Source organism: Coturnix japonica, chromosome 6 (genome assembly GCF_001577835.2).
Source record: "Coturnix japonica isolate 7356 chromosome 6, Coturnix japonica 2.1, whole genome shotgun sequence".
Classification (NCBI taxonomy): domain Eukaryota; kingdom Metazoa; phylum Chordata; class Aves; order Galliformes; family Phasianidae; genus Coturnix; species Coturnix japonica.
The window spans coordinates 21281003-21306241 of record NC_029521.1 but is presented as its reverse complement, the minus strand read 5'-3'; the positions used below and the strand labels follow the sequence as shown (position 1 = coordinate 21306241).

General features: G+C 45.2%; 1 protein-coding gene across 4 annotated transcripts; it reads left to right on the top strand.

Annotated features, from left to right (window-relative positions):
- The first annotated feature begins 1662 nt into the window (after window positions 1–1662).
- Window positions 1663–22480, top strand: ITPRIP (inositol 1,4,5-trisphosphate receptor interacting protein). 4 transcript variants are annotated; one of them, XM_015867223.2, is made up of 3 exons: window positions 1663–3055; window positions 7276–7380; window positions 17018–22480. In XM_015867223.2, exon 3 carries the CDS (start codon window positions 17031–17033, stop codon window positions 18678–18680), a length of 1650 nt encoding a protein of 549 aa, XP_015722709.1. In that variant the 5' UTR covers window positions 1663–3055; window positions 7276–7380; window positions 17018–17030; the 3' UTR covers window positions 18681–22480. The 4 variants fall into 4 exon arrangements, with proteins under 4 accessions (XP_015722709.1, XP_015722710.1, XP_015722712.1 ...); XM_015867224.2 differs by lacking the exon at window positions 1663–3055 and adding an exon at window positions 3100–3228; XM_015867226.2 differs by lacking the exon at window positions 1663–3055 and adding an exon at window positions 3100–5004.
- Window positions 22481–25239: the final 2759 nt, after the last annotated feature.

The window sequence follows — 25239 nt, the reverse complement described above, 5'->3', positions numbered from 1 at the left end:
ATGATCATGCATGATCATTTGTTTTCATTTAAGAAAATAATTTGAAACATATCTAGATTCATTATGTGCTTATTAGCAGAATCAGCTCCTCCCACTATGCTTTCCAACAGCCTTTCTGTTCCAGCAGCAGAATTCACACCCCTTATCTTTGAGTCCTGTACCCCTCACTCATATTTCATTATTCAATCTTTTAATTCCTAATCTCCAAATCTTCCCCTAACTGAAAACTTATCTGTAATCTCCCACCACTTGAGACCTGAGTCCTCTGGGAGGAAGAGTCTATAAAAACCCTCCTCTCATAATACTTGAGAGAGACTACAGGAGTTGCAGAGATTTAAGGTGTTTATAAGGTCACGTGTAAGATAAGGACACCATCTGGCAAGCTGCAAGAGTGATCCCCACCTCCCTGTGCCTTTCCTTGCATAGTAGCTGGGAGCTGTGAAACATTCCCAGGTAGAAGGGAATTCCCTGCTCCTTTCTCTCCTTGGGCTGCTTCTGTTCTGCTGGGGCACACCAAGCTGTGCCTTCAAAAAATGCTATGTCTCCTAGAATCCCATCCTGATGCAGTCTCCCACAAGCTTACAATCACGTGCAGTATAAAAGATACGGCCATAGCAGGCATCATTCAAGCATGAATCTCTCCTCTGCTTCACCTGCAAAAATGTGAATCCCTGTGTGTGTTCCCTGCAGGTAACTCAGTGTCCTCTGCTCCTTGTGAAAGTGACAGTTGGACACTGTACTGTTTCATCATTTCCATATCCACAACTCTTTGTCATATCCCTATTCTCTCTTTGCAGGCCTTGCAAGAACTTCCTTTTTATTCTTGCAACAGTTTGAAGAAATGGCATTTGTTTTTAACAGATTAGAAATACTAACAGAAAGAAGACAGAGGAAATATACTGCTTCAGCATGTCCAAAAGCCAGCAGAAAAATTATCTACAGTTTAACACTAAACGCAAACCTTACTATTGTTCTACACCTGCTGATAAGATCTTAGAGCCTGCTGCAGAAATAGCATTATCACATCTAATTTCTGCTGCAGTAGCATCCATGTGACAGAGCCACAGGCTACATCCCAGTGTGCTGCAGTGCTGCTACTCCACAGCTTCAGGTCCTGCCCAGCATCTGAGTAACGCTAGCGGAGCTTGGCTCATTATCAAATAAATTACTACCTTCAGCAAGATAATGATCTTCAGTCCTCTGTGGTGCAACAATATTCAAACAATGAATCATGTGCTTGAGCTGGAGTTGTCAGGAGATGTGATCCCAACTTTCCAGTCTCTTCCAAACTGCTGAGTTGCATTTAAAAAAAAAAATAAGTCAAATTAATACACCTTGGTTTGACTTTCCTATTTACACACCTAATGCTACCATCATCTTACATCACCTTAGAAACAGAAAGGGGATCCTGAATGGGATGATGAACATGTAACATCATCTGTTGAGATACATAATACTGTAATGCAATGGAAAGCACAGCAACAACAGCAGTAAAGTCAAGTCCCAGGCTACAGCAAGGAAGGATACACTCAATATGTCAACCTTAGACACAGAAACAAAAGGCGGGGGGGGGAAGAAGGAAAAGCTGATTACCCAAGAAAGGTCTCAAGTACACAAGGATCTCCAGCAAAACACCCCCCCCAGGAAAATTTAGATGAATGTAAATCACAGCCCCCTAACCTGTAGTGATTTGTATTGTTCAGTGTGTGTTGTGTATGTATACATGTGCGCACACGTGTGGTCAGAATTGCTAATTACTATCTTATCAGGCTTTCTGCAGGTGGTATTTAATAGATATTTTCCTTTGGCTTAGGTGATGGATACTTGCAATCTTGGAGTAGGATCTGCTTTCTCTCCTGCTGCTGTATAGTTCCCAGGGGAAACAAATGCTGCTTTGAGACAGGCCAAGTCCTGCAGCAAAAATGGGGAGATGCCACGCTGCTCCTGTGAGAGATGACTTTCTTACGCTACAGCATAACAGGAAAGGAATGTGCTAACAATTTGCTAGCCAGGTTGCTAACAAACCTGAATGAATTTGATTCAGGCACTGAAGAAACCATACCCATCCACACACATTTACGAACATAAACCCTCTGAATAACATTAGAACTGTTCATTAATTATGCAAGGAGTTCAGGAAACTCAAAGAGACCAACATAACAGCCTGTTACAACTTACAAAGCAGCTGCCTTCGGTGCAAAGCTGTGCCTTGTATTTGATACTGTAGAGGCAACAGTGACTCCCACTGCGTGCAGTCCCTCTGCCAACTGAACTCAGATCAAGGCAGCAGCACAAGAGAACAAGTAACATCCATCCCAGTGTAAGAGTCACTGCAACGCTGTGGGAAAAGGAAGGGTATAGTAAAGTTCCCACCACTCAGGCAGGTATTACTAAGCTGTTGCTCAAACCTGTTTCCCTTGGGCTGTGATAGGAGTTGAGCAAACTTGCTGGGTCTGTAAGGAGCCATTTAAGCACAGCAGTGCTTTAGCAGGGTAACACTGGAAACCACCTTTTTTAACATCTGTGACGGTGGCCTTTCTCTGTTGTAGGCTCAGTGAAGGGGGCTGTGCCCCAGCTCCCCACCCGTCTAAGGCAGCACCTCGGGCAGACAGATGCAGGATGTGCCAGCTTTGAGCCGTGCCAACAGCGCAGTGGCTCTGGGATCCCCTCGTTCCGCTCCGTCAGAGCCGGTAGGAGCGAGGTCGCTGCTCCGCACTCTCAGCGCAACCACCAGGAGGTCACAATACATCCGAGAAGCAAAATGAGCGCATTTCCTTTCTGTCCCCGGTGCCCTCTGCGCAAAACCATCCGGGAAGCTGATTTGGGAGCTGGAGGGGAGTTCGGGGGACAAACTGCGGCGTGCAGGAGGACGGCGCGGCTCCTGGGGCTGGCGGGGCTGCCTTGAATGAGGGGAAGGAGGAAAAAAAAGAGAGAGAGAAAGAAAACCCGTTCTGGGAAGTCTGGGCGGGTCTCCCTGCATCTCAGCGCACCTCAGCGAGCGGGGAACGGCAACGGGACACGGTGGGGGCTGCCCGGCACGAGTCGGCGCGCTGCGGTGAGTGTGCGGGGCTGGGGGCAGCGGGCCCGGGGCTGGGAGCCGGAGGGGGAAGCGAAGGAAACGGTGCTGCTCCGCACAGGAAGGGCGTCTTGCCCGCGTTGGTTTGGGGAGAAAAGCCGTTGAAAGAAGAGTGGCGTGTTGGTGGGGTTTCTTCCGTGTTTCTTCGTGGGGTAAGTCGCTTGCTGATAGTGCTCGCAGTGCTCGCCCTGCGGGCATCAGGAAGGATCAGGTCCCCGGGGCAGGTTTTCCCCAGGATGCGATCGATGTAGCAGCCCGGCTCCCCGGGCAGGAGCAGCGGCCGGCGGTGCTGGGGCTGCCTGCAGCAGGGCAGGGCTGTGGAACAGAGACCCCACGGCCACCTCTGCCTGGTTGTACCTACAGAAGTGGGACCTCATGCCGTGGTGGTCTCTGGAGTGATCAGTAGGTGCAAGATGCAGCACTGCACTTCGTGTGACATGGCTTGTGAGTGGTTAGAAAACTTTTCTGCCTTTCCTCTGAGGTTCCACATCCCTCTCCTATGGGCACGGAGAGATGGAGCAATGTTCTGTCTGAGTTGCTGTTCCTGCATACAGCTATTTCTTTTGAAGATGGTCGGTTGGTATTTGCAGCTCTATGGGAGCAGGTCAGGACTGGGGTACTAGAAGTCCTGGGTGGTAGAACTGATTCAAAGAGCCATAGCTTTTGTAGCTTCTACATCTTCAGCTTGCAGTGATGGGAGCAACCTGCCATAGGACGGAGGGTAATGACTTGAAGTTGCACCAGGCGTGGTTCAGTTTGGATATTATGAAATTTTCTTCTCAGAGGGTGGTGAGGTGCAGGCACAGACTGCCCAGAGTCACCATCCATCACAAAAAACAGAGAGATGCAGCACTGAGGGACACGGTTAGTGAGTGCAGTGGGAGTGGGTCAGTAGTTGAGTTAAATGGTCTTCCGAGATCTTTTTCAACCTTGATGATTCTGTAATGCTATGGAGCAGTTCTCTTAGGAGCTGCCGTGTTAAAATCTTCAGAAAAGTAGGCTGTGTTGCTATTGGAGCCTGTTACATGGCCAAAGATGAGCACCAGCGTTGTCTTTAAGAGAGTATTTCTGTTAACATGGTTTTACTGAGTGTATAGGCCCTAAACCATACCCAGTGCATCTCCTTTGGGTACAGCTCTTTGGTGTGAACTGCCAAGCAAGGACTGGGCAGGGAGTGATGGGACAGGATTACAAAAGCATTGCTGCTTTTGTGAGGCTTTGAGTTTGCTTTGGTGGAGATAATAATGTTCTTTTACAGCTCTGACTGAAGTTACTCAGTTTACCTTCATAGACATCTAGTTTAAAAATCTAGTGCTCCCAGTTCTCCTTAATACATTTGAAAGGGGTTTTTTTGGTCCTTGGGGAAAAGCAGAGAATGAAAATCAGGCATGGAAACTGGAAAGCCTTGTTTTCAGCACAATGGATGCTTCATACTGCTCCCATGTGAGAAAAATATGTTAAGTGTGATTGCCACAGTAGTAGTAAGAGGTCAGAGAGCCAATGTCAGTAGTAATGAAGCTCTGAGGACTCAGCTCCCTGTTGTGTTTGCTGCATGACTGGGGTGTGCACATACCAGCATTTGGTGTTTGCACCAGCAGTGTGCACAAGGGAAGCTGGGTACCTGTGTCTGCCCAGGGAGGCGTCCTTGCTTTTGTAGAGCTACCAACAGCAGCCCCTCCCTGCCTAACTGTCTTCCTCTTTTTGTTGCTTGGAGCATTACAATATATGAACTAAAAACTGTTTTTTCCCCTTCCGTACAAGTCAGACTGAAGAAGTCTGGTCAGAACCAGAGGAGTTTGCTCTTCCTGAGCGATTGCTTCAGGCCAAGTGACAGACAGTAACTCTGAACTCTGTCACGTTCTCATTTCATGCTGTGTTGGTTCTCTCCATGACAGTAAGGGCTCCTGTGTGCCTCTGCAGTCTCTGAGGTATGTCTGTGCTTGCAACCCTCCTTACGTGGCAGTGAGTAACAGAGAGAGGAAATCTGACCCATGGAAACTGATGTTCAGCATGCTGATCTAACTCCTTTCTGAGTTTGTTTTTTATGCAAAAACTGTGGTTTTCATGAGGACACTTTTAGTCAGGCTTCTGCAATAGGCTGCTGGTTGAATGTTGGTTCAGTATCTTGGGGCTTGCCTGCAAAGAAGTTCATATTGTGGCGTACTTTTTTCCCCCAATAGTTAAGTCAGTTCCCTGAGTACAGAGAGAATATCAGCAAAAAGGGTGGTTTAATTTTCAAGCTTTATTGCTCCTTCCTTCCACAACTGCATCCTTCCTTAAAGAAGATTTCTCATGTCAGAATTCAAGCTAAATTCATCCCCTGTCAACAAGGTGAACATTCAGAAAAGTATTGCTCTGAGAAGCATTGATAAAGTCTGTGAACTACATAAGCAGTAAGATAAGTCATCCTGCTGTCCCGTGCTGTTCTGTCCTGCGTTCCTTGTTCCATAGAATTGCAATTGCAATCCATAGCAATAGTGCAATGGAGAAAAGAGCTGTGGGGGAAAAAAAAAAAAAAAAAAAAAGCTTAGATCCCCTTTAAAGTAGGCTGTTGGGTGGGCCAGCTTCTTCTCTCCCAAGTGCTTTTATAATCCACTTATGCTGAGAAAAAGCAGCTTTGCTGCCAGAGCATGTACTTTCCATCCTGACACATAATTGCTGGGTGGGGGAGAGAGGTAGAGGCTGGCTGTGCAGCTGGAGGCAGGGAGGGAGCTTGGCCAGGAGTGCCATCTGCCCAGCCATGAAATCCAGGTTTAGCAAGGATGCTCAGCTGTGTAAGCAAAGCCTTCTGCCCATTCACCCCTCAGTGTGAGGAAGAAGAAAGGAGGCAGGTAGCCAAAGATCTGAGTAGGCTGAGGGAAGGAGAGCCAGCCCAGCAGTGCAGTTACGGCAGGGTTCTTTTTTTAGCTTGTTTTGGTTTCCACACGTGTGGGTCATGCAAGGCTGGCTGAGCTAGTCTTGAATGTGAGAGCCTTGGAGCTGGGCTCTCTGGCCCGTTAGCATCGTTTTCCTGCTCTTCTTCCTGTCCAGCAGCACTGCGCTCCTCAGCTTTTTCTGTCCCAGCAGAATTCCTTGCTGTACCCAACTGGCTTTGAGCCACCACTGGACCAGGCTTTGTGGGCCCCAAGGGCTAACAGCCACTGTAATATTACAGTGTGGATCCAGCTCTTCTGGGGTTGGATTGCCTGGCTCAGAAGCCTCAGTAGTGTTGTGGTGGAGAGGCACAGGAAGTCAGGGCTGAGCCTGTTTGTCCAATTTGACCTAAGAGTTCAAAGATGGAAATGGAGAAGTGAGACTGTAGATGATCTGCTCAGACCAGGTACGTGGGAGGAGGGAGAGCTGATCAACCCTGACCCAAGAGCTGCCAACATGAAGCAATTTGGGACAGCAAGGGTGCATCAGCTCAACACTAACCCCCCAAGGACCCAACTCCAAAGCTCAGTCTGCAGGCAAGCTGCTGCTTTCGTCAGGTTTGGATCAGAGTTTGATGTGGCTGTGATGGCAGCTGGGCAGGAGGGAGGTGCTGCCTGTTCCCTTGCTGTCTGCACACAGCTGGGTGACCTCAGCTTGTTGTACCAATCGACCACTTCTGCTCAAGGACTTTGCTTTGTTTCCTGTTGCATCTAAAATTTCATAGATTCTCTCTCCTCCCAAAATGTGGTAGTTTATCTTGTGGTTCTGCTCTGTGTATCTTCCTGCACGCCCTCAGACTGTTTCCTGCACCTTCTCCTTCATTTTCTGTTTCTCACATTAGCTCTCTGAGCCCAGCTCCCCTAGCAAGTATTTCTACCTCACAGGCTGCTTAAAGGAGCTGGATGACTTTTCTGATACAAACCAATCCCAGACAGAGCTGTCCCAGCCCTTACACTTAACGCAGCTGCTAATTCAACCCTAATCCATTTTAAAGGAGAGAGCTGGTCGGTGAGGATGGAGCTGGAGGAGGGAGGTTCTCGTCTGCCCATGTGTCTGCAAGCTGACAGACCCACAGTGCCATTCTCGTCCCTTCTCATGGGAGGAATTTTAACTCTTTTCTGATCGCTTCAAAGCTGATTAATTCAGATCTCGAGTTTCTCTAATCATTTTACTGGGTAAAGAGGGGGGAGTTAACTAAATTAGGGATTGATTAAAATAGTTATTAGCTGTGTTATGTACCCATCTTCTGTCTGAACTTCCTCATTCATTCTCTTTGTGTTTTGCAGACTTCCTGGCTGTGCTTCAGCAGTGAATGACTGAACAGTGTTCTCTGCATTGTGGTGATCATAGTAATGTGAGGTTTAACGAGCACCTGCAAAATCGTGTAGCAGGTAAGTGCTCCAGGGGTCATTCTTCTTTCCAGCATTCACATAATTTGGGAGAGTCTCTTGATGGGCTCTTGCTATGGGATCTTGCAGGAGAAATGCTGTAAGGGGAGTGGTGTGGTTCATGTTTAGTAAACTGTGTGTTGTTCCCAGCAGTAAAGGTCAGACTAAGACAACGTGATGTAGCACTACTGAGTAGGTTTCATTGGTAAATAGCTTTAGTTTGGAAATTCAGTGTTAGGAAGCTCTCACTTCTGGCATTCAATGTAAAATTCCTCTTATCTGGCTGTTTGGTACTGTAGGTGTCTAGTCAGAGGGGAAGGCAGGAAGGAACTAAGATGTACAAGCTTTGCTGTCAGCTGCCACGCAGGAGAAATTGACAAAAATACTTTAACTATACGGGAAGAGCTGTAGATCCCCTCCCTATTGCAAGTGTCAAAGCTGGGGGGAAAGGCCTGGAGGCGCCTCCTGATGGTCAGGGGTGACAGACATCAGAGACAGCTGTATTGAAAAGAAACAGCAGCTTTTACAAGGCAGCAGTGCACAGTTCCACTGGTCCAGACTATGTTTGTATGAAAATCTCTGAGAAACCCGCAGAAAGCAGAACCACACTGCAAATGTGACTTGAGATAGAGTGGTGGGAAGGCAGGGAACAGAGCTGGTGACAGAGGCAGCCACCAGAACAGCAGTTCTGGCTGCCGCAATGTCCTGCTGCAGCTCTGAGTACCTGTTACTTCACGTACTCCATGTGATTTAATTTCTTTTCTTATTTATTCTGGAGTTGTGTCTGTTCCCTTTTTCCCATCTCTGTTCAGACAGCTGCTCTGCTCTAGGAAAGCTCAGCTCTCAGTGTTCCCTGGCTGGCTTCTTGAACCAGCCTGGATCAAAGCTGTGAGAGCTGGCTCATTGCCACTGCCTGTGTGTAAATGAGTTTTTTTGTCTCTTTTTCTTTTCCCTCCACCACATCTCATTATTATTCCTCTTCCTAAGGCAGGTTTTTCTGGCTGATCCAGCATGTTATTTATATCAGCGATATGTGCTCCAGGGCAGAGATGCTTTTTCAGCATTTACATGGCAAATATCTGATGCACCCCACTGCCATGAATGTGGCTTGGAAAAACCAAGCATGGTATTGGCAAGGATGAAAGCCACTGAGGCCAACTGTTGCAGAATTTAAGCCCTGTTAGACATGGTCTCTGATTCATATGGTTACTTCAGTTGCCTGGCAAAAGAAAATGTTCTGTTCCTTCATTTTCAAAACCAAAGGAAAGAGCATACAGAGAAGGTGTTGGAGACGGAGTAGGAAAGTGATATATTAATTCTAAAGAGTCAGTTGAGCCACCTGTGTGACTATTGGGTGCATCTTTGTTTGGGACAAATGAAAACAATGAAACTCAACTTCAGAGCGCCTTGCTGTCAGTTCTGAATTGCAGAGGATTTGGCGGTGCTCAGGGAAAACATGATGGTGAGTGGGAGCAAAAAGTTCCCACACTGTCTTCAGGAAGAGAAGTAACTCCCTAAGACAAGATAGCATCTGTATGTGCCAGAACCCATGCAGGGCTTACACCTTCCTTTACCTTCCTTTGCAGAATGCACACACAGTGATAAGGAGGAATTCCTACAGATACAGGTAGTTAAGCCCTAGTCTAGACTGTCTTGTGATGCGGAAATGAAGATTTGCTGGAAGCTTTTCAGAGCGAAGCAGATTTGCCAAAAACCATGCAAGCAGTGTAGGTGATGACTGTAGGCAGGAGAGACTGTATTGCTTCTTCAGAACTCTTTTATCTCTATTTTTCTATCCCTAAGCTCTTGGAGAATGTTGATAAATACTAGAGGTGGAGCTAAGGAGATGCTCTCAAGCATAAACTGAGACGCTTAATCCGCATGATGCAGACACATGTTTGTGTTTATATCTGGATTCAAAATACTTAGCTCCTAAATCATTTCCCCCTCAAATGCTCAGGTACCTGACTGCCTCTGGTTTAAGATGAGACTTAAATTTCTAACTGTCTCTGGAGACTTAGTAACAAAATATCTCAGGACTGCTGCAAATGTAAGATAGAGCACTTGGATTTTCTGCATTGCAGCCAGTCTTAAGCTGCGGATGGCAAGCCACTGGTGGTAACTGGAGAAGACTTTTATCTTCACCGAGGCTAGGAGAGGCGAGGATTGATATAGGTCTCTGTATTTTGGGTAGCTGTAATCAATCAGCTGATCCTCCCTTACCGTGACCCACCGTGACCTAAGTTAGTTGGCAATACAGGTAACTTAAGGATATAGAGCTCTGCTACAGTCCTACCTGGATAGCTAGCTCTGCTCAAATTAAGCATCAAGGCCACACACCTTTGCAGCCAAATACAAAGGTCAGTATGAAGGTGCTTGTTGAGCCAAAGCTGCTTGATGCTGTTGGAATGAGCACAGGTTATAATCTCAAGTTCTGAAGGAGTTACGAGAGGAAATGTCAACTGAAAAAGACGTATCGGCATAGTAAGTCATCCCCAGCACGTGTTCTTAGCTCAGCCCCATGTTTGCTGTTAGTCCTAGATGCTTTCAGTCTCCCATGCAGGGCTGGAAGCTCTTTGCTCCAAAGCTAAATTCTGCTTCAGCAGAGGGGATTTTTGTGCCCATGATAAGAGGCCCAGCAGTTATGACTCACAGTTCCCATTACGTTACAAGCCAGCCTTTAAGTGTGCAGAGAGCCAGCCCCTTGGCTTTCAAACAAAGTATTCCTTTGTTGTGCTTATGTTATAAAGGAAGCAAGCATCTGTGTTCACCCCACACATCCCAAATGAAAACCACGTGGCCCTCACATGTGTGTTTGGTACTTTTGCTAACAGCACTGCATGTTACATCACTCTTAACCCCATTAAATCTTTCCAGAGTTTTTCTTCCCAGCAGTCACTTTACAAACTGTTCAGGGAAGGAAAAAGCTGAAAGGTCTTTAGTTGGTGAGTAGAGGGGACTGAGCAAAAAAGCATGTGAAAATTATTACATACAGTTGCATGTAGCAATAGTCTGGTCTCTGAGTCACTCCCTTGGGTGGAAACGGCTCTGAGGTAGTGGAAACATGGTACAAAGGTGGGATGATTTGTTTTCTTATAAGGGTTTATTTTTCTCTTCTGGATGTTTTTGTTTTTTATTGATTCAAACTGTTTTGAAAAGCAGGGATAGCTAGCAGTGCTCTGCAGCCAACATATTTGTGTGTGTACGTGTCTCTTGGCAGTTTTTAGGTTTATGACTAGCAAGCCAAGAATGGGCTTATTGATTCCCAGAGTATTTGTGTTGTTTCTGCTGTTCATTTCTAGAGCCGCTGTGTAATGTAGTTAGAGGGCCTGATTCTTCCTGCAGATGCTGGCATGAAATGCAGACCTTCTGCTTCTGCTTCTGCTTAGACTGGGGGGTTATCCTATGGGAAGCAGAGGAAGCAGTTGTGAGAGTAGCAAGTTCCCTAGTGAGAACAGAGGAAGCCTTGCAGTTAAAGTGCTCTTTATTCCTCTTTTTTTCCACTTTTTTTTTTTTTTTGAGGAAAAGCTTCCTAATGGCAAAGTTAATGAATGACTGGAAGACATGCAAGAGGCTCCTCAGCCTTCCCAAGTGCAAGTTGGGCACTCCTCTGCTTGAAGTGGTGCTAGCAAAGTCACTGCTTGCTTGGAGCTTTGTAGATCCTTCCTGTGCAGCCCATAATGTGTCTACTGGTCTTGAGGCCAGTACAGGCCACACAGTAGTGTCTGCCTCCAGAGCAATGTCAGTGCTGCTCATGTGCTTATCCACTTCAGATCTCCCCATCTTTGGGAAGGGAGGGTTCCCTAGTCCTGTACACAGGATGAGCATCAGCATTTCCTTGGAAATAACTGATCTGGTGACCTCACAGGAAAATATTCCTTCCGAATGTCCACAGCAGACCTGTTGGGCAGGATGTCCGACTGGAGCTGTGCAACTGACCCCATTGGCACCACAGCAGGCCTGGGACAGGATGTTCACGGATGTTGAGAAAGCTGATGTTCTCAATCAAGCAGCAAAACAATGGTTATTGGACAAGTGGCCTTGTCCAACTGCTGTCCTGTGGCCTCACAGCTAACCTGGTGTGGGGCTTCCTAAACATGTTTGGGAAGGCAGTCACGTTGTCATACATATCTTGTGCAGTCCTGAGCAGGCCAGCTGGCTAGGTCTGCTTTTAGATGTGGTTATGGTCTCGCCATCCAGACCTCTGTATCTCATGCATTGGTGTATTCAGTCATTTCCACAGGTTGCTTTAGTAGAGAGGCAAAGACAAAACATCCCCAATAGTCCACACTTTCAACCAGCTGTGACAGTAACTCATTTAATGAATGTTCTGCACACCTCTCATAAGCTTAATCTATAGAGGGTGAAACAACAGCACAATTTTGTGCTGCTCAAACTCTGTTTTGCTTTTTGTGGCTGCTGATTTTTGTGGCTGGGCTGCATGTGCTGCAGGTGACTGCATGCTCCAGAGAAGGGAAGGCAGGAGCCTTTGCCAGTGCTCCATCTGAAACTGGGCTTTGTTGGCTGCTGCCAAAGCAATGTGTAGAAGCTCACAATGGAGTAGAAAGTGGAGTATCTCCATTGCTGTATACTTGTCTGGGGATGTTTTCTCATGGCAGCGGTGGAATCTGGGTGGACAGAAATCAGCTGAAGATTCCTGTCTGAACCCCTAAAGCTCTTGCTGTCTATGTCAGGAGCCATCCCCGCATGAAAACTAGACATGATTAATACTTATGCAGCCAAATAGGAAATGTAGACTGGTGCGATTTGCCCTTGGTCACCTTCAGGCTTTGCTTCATTGTGTTGGCTTCTTTGTGTTTGCCTCAGCTGCGGGGCTGCTCCAATGCCCCCCCCTCCCCCAAGGGTTGCCTTGCCAGCCACACTTGGCTGACTCCAGTGGACCTGGAAACTCTTGTTTCAAGATAAAATGCTTGGGTGTGATGCCTCCCAGGAGTAACTCTGCTGGCAGTGTCCATCCCATCAGGTAACCTTCAGGCCCCCCAACAAATGCAGTGCTGGCATAAGGAGGCCTCACTTGATTCTAGTCTGAAATCCATCACCAGAATGGCAATCAGCTTCTGCCCAACACAGAAAATGCTTCTTCAGTAAAAACGGTCTCAAGATCTAGGCAGGTTTAACTGAAGTCCTGTCAATATTAATTCCTCAGTTCTTGGGAAAGCACAGATCAAAGCTGAAGAGCACCGTGTTGACATGAAAGCATCCAGATGATGACTGCAGTTGCCCCAAGAGCTGGGAAAGAGACTAAAACTTAAATTACTTCTGCCTCTCCTGAATTTGGAGGAGGGTCTTTAGGGAGAAGTTTGTCATCAGACTACAAGGGTATTGATGTACTCTCTGTTACTGAATATGTACAAATAAAATCATACCCTGAATCACTTTTTTATTGTTGTTATTCTTAGCACAAAACAGGCAAAATTTGAGCAACAAATTCTCTGCAGCTAATGGCAAAGACCATTCTAATACATTTACCATTGTATTGCCCTCTCTAGAAATACCTTTGCCTTTTTCCATGGATATTGACTCAGCATATGTCTATCCCTAAAGCTTTATCTGTAGGCTGGAAGAAAAACTGCCTTTGCTATCTGTCCTGAGTCAGCAAAGGACTTTTGATTGCGCTGTAAATATTGATAGGAAGATGATAGAAAAACAGCAGCGTCAGGGTGAGGTTGACTAATTAAAGTGTATCTTTCCAAGTTTTTGCCAGGAAAAATAATACTGACATGCATCTCTACAATTTCCATTTCTCTTTCAATTTTTGTGCTTCTTACAGTTCAGAGCTTGAAGTCCTCAAGTAACAAGTCCTTGAAGTAAAAGGAAACTTGATTTCTCTCGGCAGCTGCCAAGTATATACCTGCAGAGTCAGCAGTGTTTGCAAACTGGAGAAGAATATAGTGTATCACAAAGGGCTTTCAGCAAACTTAATTCTGGAATGGTTTTTATACTAAAGATGTTCATTTTTGTCTTGACTAGGTCTTTGGACACAAGCATTTTCAGGCCAAAAGGCAACTTGTTTTCTGTTGCAGCAGGGAGGGAATCATGGAGCTCCCAGAAGCTCAGCAATGAGGGAATACGGCTGGGCAGACCTGAAATTTGTTTCTTTCCAGCAAGAAAGTGCAAGTGTAGGTTGGTGGCTGTTTTGCCTCTTTCTCTCTCTGGTCAAAAAATGCAGCAGAGTCCTTTGTAGACCTTGAGGACCTTGTAAAAAATTCTGCGTGTTTCCCTGAAAACTCTGGTTTCAAAAACTTGTCACCTTTCGAAAGAGAAAGCTCCTATCCAGGTGTAGTTACTATCACTTTTTCAAATAGCTGCTTTTCTTGCTGCCTACCAAAGTGAAACACAATGTGGAGCCACCTATTCACTGCCTTTTGTGTCAGCCAAATTGCAGGAAGTAACTGAGTATGTCATAAATGACATCTCAGCCTATTTCACTGCATTACTGAACCACATTCAGTACCCTGACTTGGGTTTTTCTAATTTAAGAATCAAAGCTTCAGCTTACTCCTATCTCCTTTATTGCCTAACACCAGCCAGAGCATGCTTTGCTTCCCATGATTGAAAATTTAAGGGGAAAATAACTCTGTGGGAGAAGCTTTTGGGGAAAGAAAGGAGCTGAAATATTCTCCATGTCTTCAGCAAAGATGGCAGTTCCCTTTTGCCTTCCCTCTTAGGCCTCCCTGCATCATTCAGGACTTGTTGTGGGGCTGGTTGTGATGCTGTAGTAAAGAGGCTCCCTTCAGGCTTGGAAGGATGAGGTGTGACTTGCCCAGGAGCAGAGAAGGGAGAGCCACATGTGCTCCTGGGGAAGACTTTGAACATACAACTTGCTGTTGGATGGTGTTAATGGTTGTTTTCAATGACAACAGAACTATCAGCTGCTTTTATCTTCCTGAGTCCTCATTCCCACCTGGAGCAGGGATGGTACCTGCCCCCTCATTTCTCATGCCCATTCAGAGATGTCACTAACCTTAGCATTCACCAAGTGCCAGTCATTGATGCAGTGAGTGCCAAAAATGTCCAGGAAAAAACAAATCATTCTGGGGTTGGTGGTGGGTTCGGAGGGATCTTTGGAGCTCTGTGACTATGGCAAGAGAGAGTGCAACAGGTTGTGAGGTGTAAGCCTGTTGCTGTGTATAGACATTGACTGCATTCTGAATGGAAAAAAGAATGGTGTGCCCAGAAAATTGAAAAAGGTTGAAGCCTGCTTTGGGAACTTGCCTTCTTAAAACCTCATGAATATTTTTATTTTGTTTTTCATGCATGAAATGTCGCTAAATTTGATGTGTAGATGAAACAATGGTGTTTCTTTTTGTTAGTCCTCAGCTTGGAAACATTTGCACTCCCTCCCTCTTCCCCACACAAAACTGTCTCAGTCAGAGCAGACATAAATATTTTTATCAAGCTTAAATTGCTTGGACTGAAGTTGAAAGCAAGTGAAGAGAACAGCTTTTGTTATATGGGGAAGACTGGACCGCCTTGGCAGGCAGTGCTACTGGTTTCACCTGTATAAATTAGTCTTCCCATGTTAGCCAGGAAAGCTGTCTCTGATGAGACGTGGGAATGCTCTGCCTGTGCCACCCTTGGAGCTGACAAGGGCAGGTTCCACTGACCTTGGCCACTGAGCATCATTAACCTTCTGCCCAAACTGGATTTCATGTTAGCCTTCATTTTCCAGTGTAAACTGCTACAGCAGTAAAAGGGCAGCTACAGCAGTAAAAGGTTTAGATCAGAACTTCCTCAGTTTTAAGGCTGAAAACAGATGTCTCTTGCAAATGCATGCTAACCTAAAGATATTCTCACTTCCAGTTTTCAGCCTGATTTGCCTCCAGATGTTGATGCCTGTGCAGCTTACTGGGGAATGAAGTCACACACGTGCTTCCTAGTCTAGTCCTACAAAATCAGCAGGGGTATCCTAGAGTTTTCAGTGCAATCTAAAATGAATTCAGTTGAGCTGGCCAGCACTGGGCTGGAGAACTGCTGGCCTGGTTCAATCTGCTTTGGAATAGGTAGCCTCTGGAAGCAGTGTGGCCATGTCCAGCTGAGCACGAGAGAGTTTTAAAGGGTACAGGAACATGAAGAGGAAGCCAGCTTCTTCCAGCTGCATGCACTTGAGAAGTATTATAGCAGCATAAAACACCTAAACAGGGTTGGGGCAAGGCAAAGAAGCAATGTTGCCCTGGTCAAGACTGCTGCAATGGCCCCTTACTTCTGGGCATGTTATTTTTAGGCATGGAAAGCTCACATAGCCTGCAAGAGCTTAGAACTAAGAAAAGGATCTCACCGGGGCTTCCTGCCCTGCCCCGACAAACCGATAAAGCCTTTTGCAATGCAGGGTGAGCCCGGTTTATTTTTAAAATGTGGCCAGGCATGGAGCTCACAGAATAACTGGAACATCCAGCTTTGGGCATCAGTTCAGCTTTAATTCACTGCCTGATGATTTGAAGAGTTAATATAAATGTAAAAGGGACAAGAAAGGCCAGCAAACCATCTTCAATGCAAAGTCTATGTAAGGGCGTGCATCTGTGTATGTACAGAGGATCTAAAAAAAGGATTGTTAGTAAATGTTCCACTGGGAGGGGCACTTTGCGTTATCCTGAGCACCGTGTGAATTTTCTTTCTGCTTGGACAATGGTACTCAATCCAGTTCCCTTGCCTTGTTATTTGAGTCCCAGCCCTCTTATAAGCAAAGATAATCACATGCCAAAGGATACAGTTCCTATGCATAGTGAGTGCTCACATTAAGGGTGCTGAGATTTCTGCCACTCGGACCTGAAGTTTGTTATGCACTAACAATAACAAAGCCCACTGGAATAGAGCTGAGTTTGTTGCATGCTCTGTGAGGACATGAATGAGACTGTCATAGATGTTCTCCTCCTTGCCCAGAGTCTGGGAAAGCAGGATTAATAGTGATTAATAGTAAACAACAAAAGTAAACAACCTGATGCTTTTAAAACCACCAGGTTAAAGGAAATCCTTTCCAGTTTAAAAATGTTTTTCCAGGAACCACAGTCATGAGGCATTTTGGGGGCTGGGAGGATTTGCCACAGGCTGATCCTGATTCTGTTTGTAGAATTTGCTTGGAAGCACAAAACCATGCTGGCTTGTTCCCACCCAGGTGCACACAGCCAGAAGTGGTAGTGAAGATTGCTCTGACTCAGCTGTCTGCGTGAGTCCCCAGATGTGATTCATGTGGAAGGTAGCCAGAATAGTCTGCCTATGCCATTGCCACAGCTGCCTTACTTCAACTCTAGCCTTATGGTGAGGGCAAGTAGTAATCATCTCCAGCCCTGTTTTTTTTTCATGTCTGGGGAGCTCCTGCCACAGTACCACAGCAGATTTGCAGTGGCTTGACAGTATCAACTGGCTTCATCGTTGGGTTTTTCAAAGCTGATATAATGAGAAGGATCCTTTCATCCTTACCATCCACAGATAAAGTATGATAAAGCCTCTTTGAGAAGCTTAGTTTCTAACCCATAGAAACAGGAATGGGCTTAGGAACTCAAGCACTTTGTGTAGAGCTAGAACGGATGCTGTATATTTTATTCAAGTAGGGATTTTAAAATTTTTCTTCCTGAGAGAATATACTCTGAATCGTGCATCGTTCTGCCTTTTTTTCTTTCAGTGAAGGAACTGCCATGCCAATGGGAATCTTCCGAGTGTGCCTAGTGGTGATTACAGCTATTGTCAACCACCCACTCCTCTTCCCTAAAGAGAATGGCACTGTCCTTGAGAATACAGAAGAAATCATCCAGAAGATGAAGGAGCGGGAGGAGATCCTTCGGCTAGAGAAGCTGCGCTTAGAACAGGAAATTGAAAGTCAGGAAGCTGCACAGAAGGTTCTGGAAAAAGCAGCAAAAGTAGTGGAAGATGTCAAAGAGGATAAGGTCCAATGGGATATGTGGACTGCTCTTTCCATGGTTATCTTCCTATTGATCGAGCTCTGGAGGCAGGATTTCCAGGAGGGGAATTGGCAGGACACAGGGGCAGATGAGGATGACATAGCTGTCCTGGGGAAAGCATTTAAAGGGGTGGCATTCCCTGATAAGGCCATCTTAGCCAGCTTCTATGAGAAGCGCATCCTGGGTACCACTGGAGACATGGCCAGGATGCGGGAGATGGTGGAAGGCTTTGCAGATGACCTGTTGGAGGCCTTGAGGAGTGTTTGTAACCGGGATGCTGACATGGAAGTGGAGGACTGCATGGGTGTGGGGAGCATGTATGAGAATTGGAGAGTACGTAAACCTTTTGTCTGCGATCTGATAGTGCCTTTTGCACCCCCAGAGCCGTATTGTTTCCGGTCCCAGATATGGTGCTCTGGTGACTCTTTTCCCCCAGATGAACAAGGTTACGGCACTATCAAGGTATGCAGGGCAGATGAGGATGAGACAGGTTGCATCTGTGACAAGACTAAACTAGGAGAAGATATGCTGTGCCTCCTCCATAGCCAAGGCAACACTACCAGACTCAGCAGTGAAATGGAAGACCTCCTGTGCTTCAAAAATACACAATATCTCGATGCTGACCAAGTCATGAAGTGGTTCCAGATTGCAGTCACCAAGGCCTGGAACAAAATTTCCCACAAGTATGAATTTGACCTGTCTTTTAGCCTCTTGGACTCCCCAGGAGCCCTGAAGATAAAATTTAGATCAGGGAAATCAATTGCCTTCAACCTCACCCCTGTGGTGCAGTACGAGAACTCTGATGTTTACTTCATCTCTCATTTCCCTCGGAACTGCCTGGCAGCAGACGTCCCCTCCAGCACTCACTGGTTTCTTACCTTTGCAGTGTATGAGAGGAGGTTCATCCAGATGGTCTCCAAAATGCTGCCTGCCAATGCCTGCCATGTCAGCTGCCTTCAGATCCTCACCTTCCTCCATGGGAAGCAGTGCAGCCTCACAGGTCCAAGTGGGCTCACCAACTACCACCTGAAGACAGTGTTGCTGCATCTGCTGCAGACGCGTCCAAGTCAGGACTGGGCCCCAGAGAAGTTGGAGGCCCGTCTGCAGGACATGCTGAAATTCTTGGAGAAATGTTTGCATGAAAAGAAACTCTACCACTTCTTCATTGGCAATGGGAAGGTACCAGCAGAGCTGGGCTTCCCCATCATATTCCAGAGGGCTGAGCCTCTCAACCTTTTCCGTCCCTTTGTTTTACACAGGGCTGTTTACAAAAAGACAGTTGACACATTCCATGAGATGCTCAGGAACACATCTGCACTGATAAATGAGTACATGGTGCACATTCCCCATGTACACACCAATGGGATCCAAAAGGAATCTGTTTAACCAAAGCCAGCAGGAAAACACTCATTCCTCTAAGCACAAATCCAGAGTGCAGCTTTCCAAAGCCTTACGGAGACAACTGACTTTGCCAGCGCAGCTTGTTGTCTGCAGCTGAAGCATGTCTGTGTCATGGTTTCTGCAGTAAGGAAGAAGGGATGGGGGGAGAATAGAGAGAAACTTGGAAGAGATGGTGTAAAAGTAAGTTTCTGCTCCACAGTTGGGCTGGCAGGGTTTTATGCAGCTAAGAATATATTTTTCTGTTGTGCCTCAGTCATGCTACAGCGGTGATGACCAATGAACATGACTAATTTATTCTGGTGCCTTCAAAATGGTGGCGGTCTGCTTGCAGACAGGACAGCAGGAGCTCTGAGACCTATGGGAGGTGCAACATGAGCTTCAGCTGGGAAGGAGAGTCACTGAGATCACGCACAATTCCAGACTGGATGGAGATCTTTAAATCCAACACAGCTCTTTAATTGAAAGGGAACGGTGGGTTTAAAAAGTGCATTTTGATAGGACTTACAGCACTAATTTCAACAGTCCTGTCCATCAAAACCACTCCTGTGCTCCAAACACTTTTTTTCCCTGGGAAGAGTATAACAGAGCAGTCAGCAAGATCAGTGTCTTGAGACCATTTCATTTGTGTTTTCCATTTTCTTCATAGTAGCACAATGAGTGGATTTTATTCTTGGCCATTTTCCACGGATGAATGGCCAGGAGCCTTATTTAGGTCATATAAGAAAGAAATGCTGTTATTGGGTTCTGGCTTTTTGGTTTATTTGTTTGCTTTCCTTATCTCCAGGCAGCAAGTCTGAAAACTAGCAAAGAGAGAAATGACTGCTGCAGGGTTTGCTTTTATTAAAGAGGAAACTCCTCAAAATTATTCTGTAATAAGCCCACTCTTAGGAGCCTGATACCAGGAGGGAACTCAATATCCAGATGAGAGAGCATAGCCTTCTCAGCATGGTTTTAGTGAGGCCATGACAGCAAGATGGCTCTGAATTAGGAGGAGAGTTGCAGGAGATGCACACACAGCAGAGCATGGCATTGCTATCTCTGCAGCTGACATGGTGTGTCATTCCTTTCTGCTGCCAGGTACCTGAGTAGAAGCTACCTGTTTGACTCATTATCAGGTCTCCTCAATGCATCTCAAGGCTGCTGCTTTGCAGATGTTTACTCTTGGGAACCACAGGTAGCAAACTATAAGTGTCCTCTCTTCCTTTTTCCTTTTACAAACCATTTCTCCACATCCTCCTTGTCTGCTTATGTCTGTCCCCCCACCACTGAGGGACATTTTCTACACCAAAGCAAAGCAAACTGCAACACCCATTTCCACAGCTGGTTCACAAGAAAGCACTGGTGGGGACAGGGAGTTCTTGGCTCAAACTACAGTTTTCCTTGGCTTTTGTCATCACAGCTATGGGATACTCAAGTCATATTTTTGAGTAGATAAAGGAGTAGGAAGCAAAAGGGGAGAGAAGAGGCTGGTTGCTACTGCCAGTAGGAAAGTTTCAGATCGCCAGTGCCTGGGGGACTGCCAGGGCTGGCAGTGCAACAGGACAGGACTAATTGCTAAGACTGAGTGCTGTAGGGCACTGGCTTTCATCAGTTAAGTATGTCTTCACTAGTGGAAAACAGAGTAGGAGCAATTACAGGGGACGGGACAAACAGGTAGTGACAGGCAGAGGTGTGTGGCCGGGGGAGAGGGTGGGTGGGTGAATACTGGAGCCTTGAGGCTCCTTTTAGAAGCCACAGAAGTTGTTTGCAAACCCAAGCAATCTGCTGCTTCTGTCTGCTATGTTAACTGTGCAGTACCAGTAGTAGATCCAGCTTTGCCTGGGATGTCTGCAGGGAGGTCGTGCTCAAGTAGTTGTGGTCTGAGTTGCTTCTAAAATTGTCCCTAACTGAGTGAGAGAGAAATGAGTATTTCTATGTCATTTCCTGTCAGGCATCTAAATTTAGCCTATCCAAAGAACAGAAACAAATTTGCGACCTTGGTCTCTGAGGAAATGACACACAAGGTTGAAAAATAGATTTTATGTAAGGTTGAGCAGGGGAAGGTTGAGTAGAAAATTCTATTTTACAGGATAATCAAATTTCTCTCTTAAAATGGAGGAACAAAGCTGTGTAACACCAGCTGTACAGGCATGCAAACAGGCCAAATCTGGCCCTTACACACCTCAGAGCATTGCTGCTTAGACTCGCTTAAACTGATAAGTGCACTGAATCTTTCGTCCTTCATTTTCTGCATGTGTGTGCATGTTTGCTTCTAAACTCAAACTCACCCTGAAGTGTTCCCATGGGGTTTGCTTGAGCCCAGGCTGGAGATGAACAGAGGTATTTATTGATTTGACTCCCCTGGAAGCAAATCGCTGGGCACAATTTGCCTATGCATATGCAATATGCTCATTTTGCCCTGAGCATCTTTTACAAGATTTGGTCTGTGCATTCAGTCAAGGAAATAAGCTATGCTACAGTAAGCCTCAGGGCAGAGGTCTTCACCAGCCATATATCTATACTAGATATATCAGCCATATATATATACTAGAGTTAGATACTTGTTCCAGCTGGGTTGATGTGGGCAAACAATGTTTCTCTTGAGCACATCTGTGCTGTGCCACATGGTGAAGAACATAACATAATTTCCTGGCCTGCCTCATTTCTCCTGTATTAAATCTATTGCATACCAGGTACAAGGCCTTTCAGTAAAAGGCCAAATTCAAATTTCATTAAAGAGGTTTATAAGACAGTTCAGCTCCATCAGCTATCAGCCAGTAAAGTGTCCTAAGATCTTTTAGTGCCACCCACATTTAGTGCAGCCTTGACTGACATCTTGCTGGGCATCCATAAGGAAGCAGCTTTAAAGGGAGAGGGTGGAGGTGAGGTTTTGTGATTTTAAGTGAGAAACTTTCTTTTAAAACAGTGTACAACACAAGTAATGAGTGCACATCACTAGCAATACCCTGATCACTGTGAGAGATCCTAGAATAAACTGCCCTTCCCAGACCTCTTTCTTGTTTCTCAGTGCTGTTCTTGCTATTTGCTGACCAGAAGAATTATGCAACTGAATTCCTTAGTGCCTCTACTGGTTTCCAACCACTCCCTCCACCCTCAACTTGTGGTTTTAATACTTTATTATAGGTTTGTCAAAGCAAAGGAATTAGTAGCATCTTGATAACAACCACTGATGTATAACATAGCCTCAGGAGCCATTCACCTTTAGAAGTATCTTGGTCTAAGTTATTGTTGCTGTTCAGGAGGTGAATGTCCTCTAAGGGGAGCTGTTAGTTCACTCTTTATTACGTGCCAACCACAGAATATGACTTTCTCCTTCTCTGGTTTGCTCTGTATAAAGGTCTTACAGGGCTATAAAGATGGATTTCAGCAAAGGAATCCAAAACTTATTGTTCATTCAAGTAAAAGGATTTGGTGTTTGTCCACCATATGTTTTTAATGTAAAGCCTTTGCAATGTTTTTTCAGTGGTGAAAAAATGAGAATTTACTCAATTTTAACAGCTTAGCTGCTGGTCACTGAGTTCTTCTCATGGGGTTCTACGTGATAAATGGCTTTATTTATTTCCTGTCTTTTTTGTAGGATTTTTGTTCTGGGGTGTAGTTCAGAAGTAAAATTGTAGTATGAATAACCATCTTGGCAATGCAGATGAGATGGGTAACAATAAATTCTTCCTTGATTCACGATGCTGTATTCAAACCGCTGCTTTTATAGCAGGACACTGTTGAATTTGTATAGATCTTCTCTTGCAGCCTTATTTATAATAAAGGAATTCTTGTACAAATTCTAAGTAAGTGTGGCTTGTTTTATTTCTAGTTTCCCTACCCTCACTGTTTAAGCAGTTGAGAGCATGTAAAACATCTGACTTCTGCAGTGATTTTAAGAATTCTTTACAGAATAAAGACTAAAATCCTGATGAAGTTTTTGAGAGTTGTAGATCCACTGCAGGAAAAGGAGCTGATTTTAGATACAAAACTATCTTCAAATCTACCATTAGGCCCCTAGTCACTTACAGTCTTGGTCCAACCACATTTAAGGAGTCAGAATTAAATAGGTCTGTGTTCTGCTCCTTTGCAGAAGTACCATAAAACTTAAAATGTCATTGGATTTCTAATCTAACATTCAGGATAAAACACAGTGCAATACAGGCCCAACAGGTACATCTGGGCTGAGCTGATCTCAGTAAATCACACTGTTAACAGCCTGCCTCATCTGTCACTTTACCTCCCGAGGTGCATCAAGGGAAGAATTCATTGTTTTGCTCCTACCTCTCAGTCGTGCTGTCTAGGCCTGTGCTGGGAACCAAGCTGCACACAAATCCACAGAGAGACAGTACTTAACTTGCTAACATCTTCCAGATCTCCTCCCTGTCATCTTGCACCAGGCAGGGCAGAGTAGCCTTGGAACAATTCTTGTGCCTGTAAGCACAAATCCATTACAGCCTTATCTGGCTGCCGTTGCACAGGCGCTCCCATGGGGCCGATGTATTCTGCACTGTCATTGTGATATTCCTGGTGATTCAATTCACCTCTGGGGCCATGGGTGTTATTACATCATATCAGTAATACAAAGCTCCAGTAAAGCAAAGCTACTGCATGCAAAGATAATGAAAACTAAGGTGTGTCCACATGCACACCCCACAGTGACTTTCTCCTGCCTGAGTCACACCTGGAATAGCTTTGAAGGGAAAGTTTTGATCCAGAGCATGGACACACTAGCACAACACAGACAAGATATATAAAGCCTACAAAGAGGAACTGAGAGGCATCAAGCCTGTGAGTTTGATATAACCTGAGCTATTTTCTTACAAGAACTAGCTGATTAATCTCCCTGCTTTAGCAGTTATGAGTAGAGGAGACAGACTGTACTTTTGAACCTCAACAGATATGGAAAAGGTCTGTGGTGCATGTACAGGAAGCAACAGTCACATTACAGCTTGTGAATAGGCCCAGACTTTTACTCTTGCAGAGAGCTTCCTTCTGATGATGAAGTGACAGTAGGAAAGGCACAAAAGCATCATTTGAGAAAATAGGACCATACACAGAGAACGACACAAAGGACAGTACTGAGCCATATTATCACATAGTTGGTTTTCATCAGTTCCTCAGGTGGTCCCAAGCAGACAGCTTTGTAATCCTTTTTCCCCAGCAGTCTTATGCCTTTGCTGGTGCAACCACATAAGTGAGTTGTGTAAGTGGCTTGCAGTTTACAGGAAGCACCATATCCTCTCTATTCAGCTTGAAGCTGTTCAGAGCTGCTTTTCTGGGCTCCATTTTCCCTGGAGAGATGGCTTTTTCCATCAGTGTTGCCAGTGTTCTAAGAAACAAACCTGTAGCATTCTGTCTCAGACTGTGGTCTACGCATCATGAGATGGCTGTGAACAGTGCAGTAAATGTTCTGTACCTCAGTCCCTTAATACAAGCTGCTTTTTAACATACTCCTCAACTCAGATACAACAGTACTGCTCACTGCTAAGTAGCATTCATATTCCACCAGAGGCACAGCTAAATCTCACTGACAAATTTTTTAATCCCTTTTTTAAGCAAATCAGCAAAATTTGCTTTAGGAGAAAAAAAAAAGCCCCAGTAACATCACACAGCATTAATTATTTACTCAGCTAAAAAAACCTAATGTTACCACTGCTGGCTTTGGACCAGCAGCAGAATGCACTCCTTCTAATATATTATAGGAACTGGGAATGATTTAATAAAGTGGCATCTGTTCTCATGACTGTAAAGAGACTGAATTTTCATCAGCCCTTCCAAGTGAAATCACTGTCCAAGGAACAGAGTGATGAAAAAGATAGAAAAGAAATTAAAAACAAAACCAAAACCAGAATAATAGTAGAGAAAGGAGAGAAGAAGAGAAACAGGCAGCTCTCAAATCTTAACAACACGGGAACATTACAAATGCCATGACAGTGGAAAATCGGGGAGAGCAGGTCCAGAGATGTACTAATGTGCCAACACATGCCTAGCGCATGCTCTCACACACAGCCAAGCACTTCTGATGAGCATGACAGCTATTGCAGCTATTGAATGAGGCATGACAAGAAACAGCCATTTCCTTTTCTCTTAATTTTTCTTCCCTTTTTCCCCCTCCCCCATTTATGAACTTTTCCTTTAAACTTGTGCTGAGAGCAATTATGTTTGGTGGCACAAGGAATGATAAAAAAAACCACACAGTTGTTTTGAAAAACAGAAGTACCACCAACAACCTTCAAGAGCAAACTATGAAGTAGGAGATGAGTAAATACATCACTTGCCATACAAACTGATACAAAGAAGATCTGAAGGGGAGATCTAATCAAAGGGCAGAGCTATCAGTCTGCTTAATCATTTGTTCACTGGCTTCATCTTCTTCCTCTGTTGACCAAAACTGACAATATGCTTTTTCTTCTTGGACTGTTTAAAGTACTAAATTCTATTCTTTACACCCATACACAGTGAAAGGAGAGAGCCAGTCCATTTCACATAACCTTTTTCTTTCCTTTGCAGGCTATGTCCAAGCGTTGCATATTCATTACTACATCAAAAACACTTTGCCTGA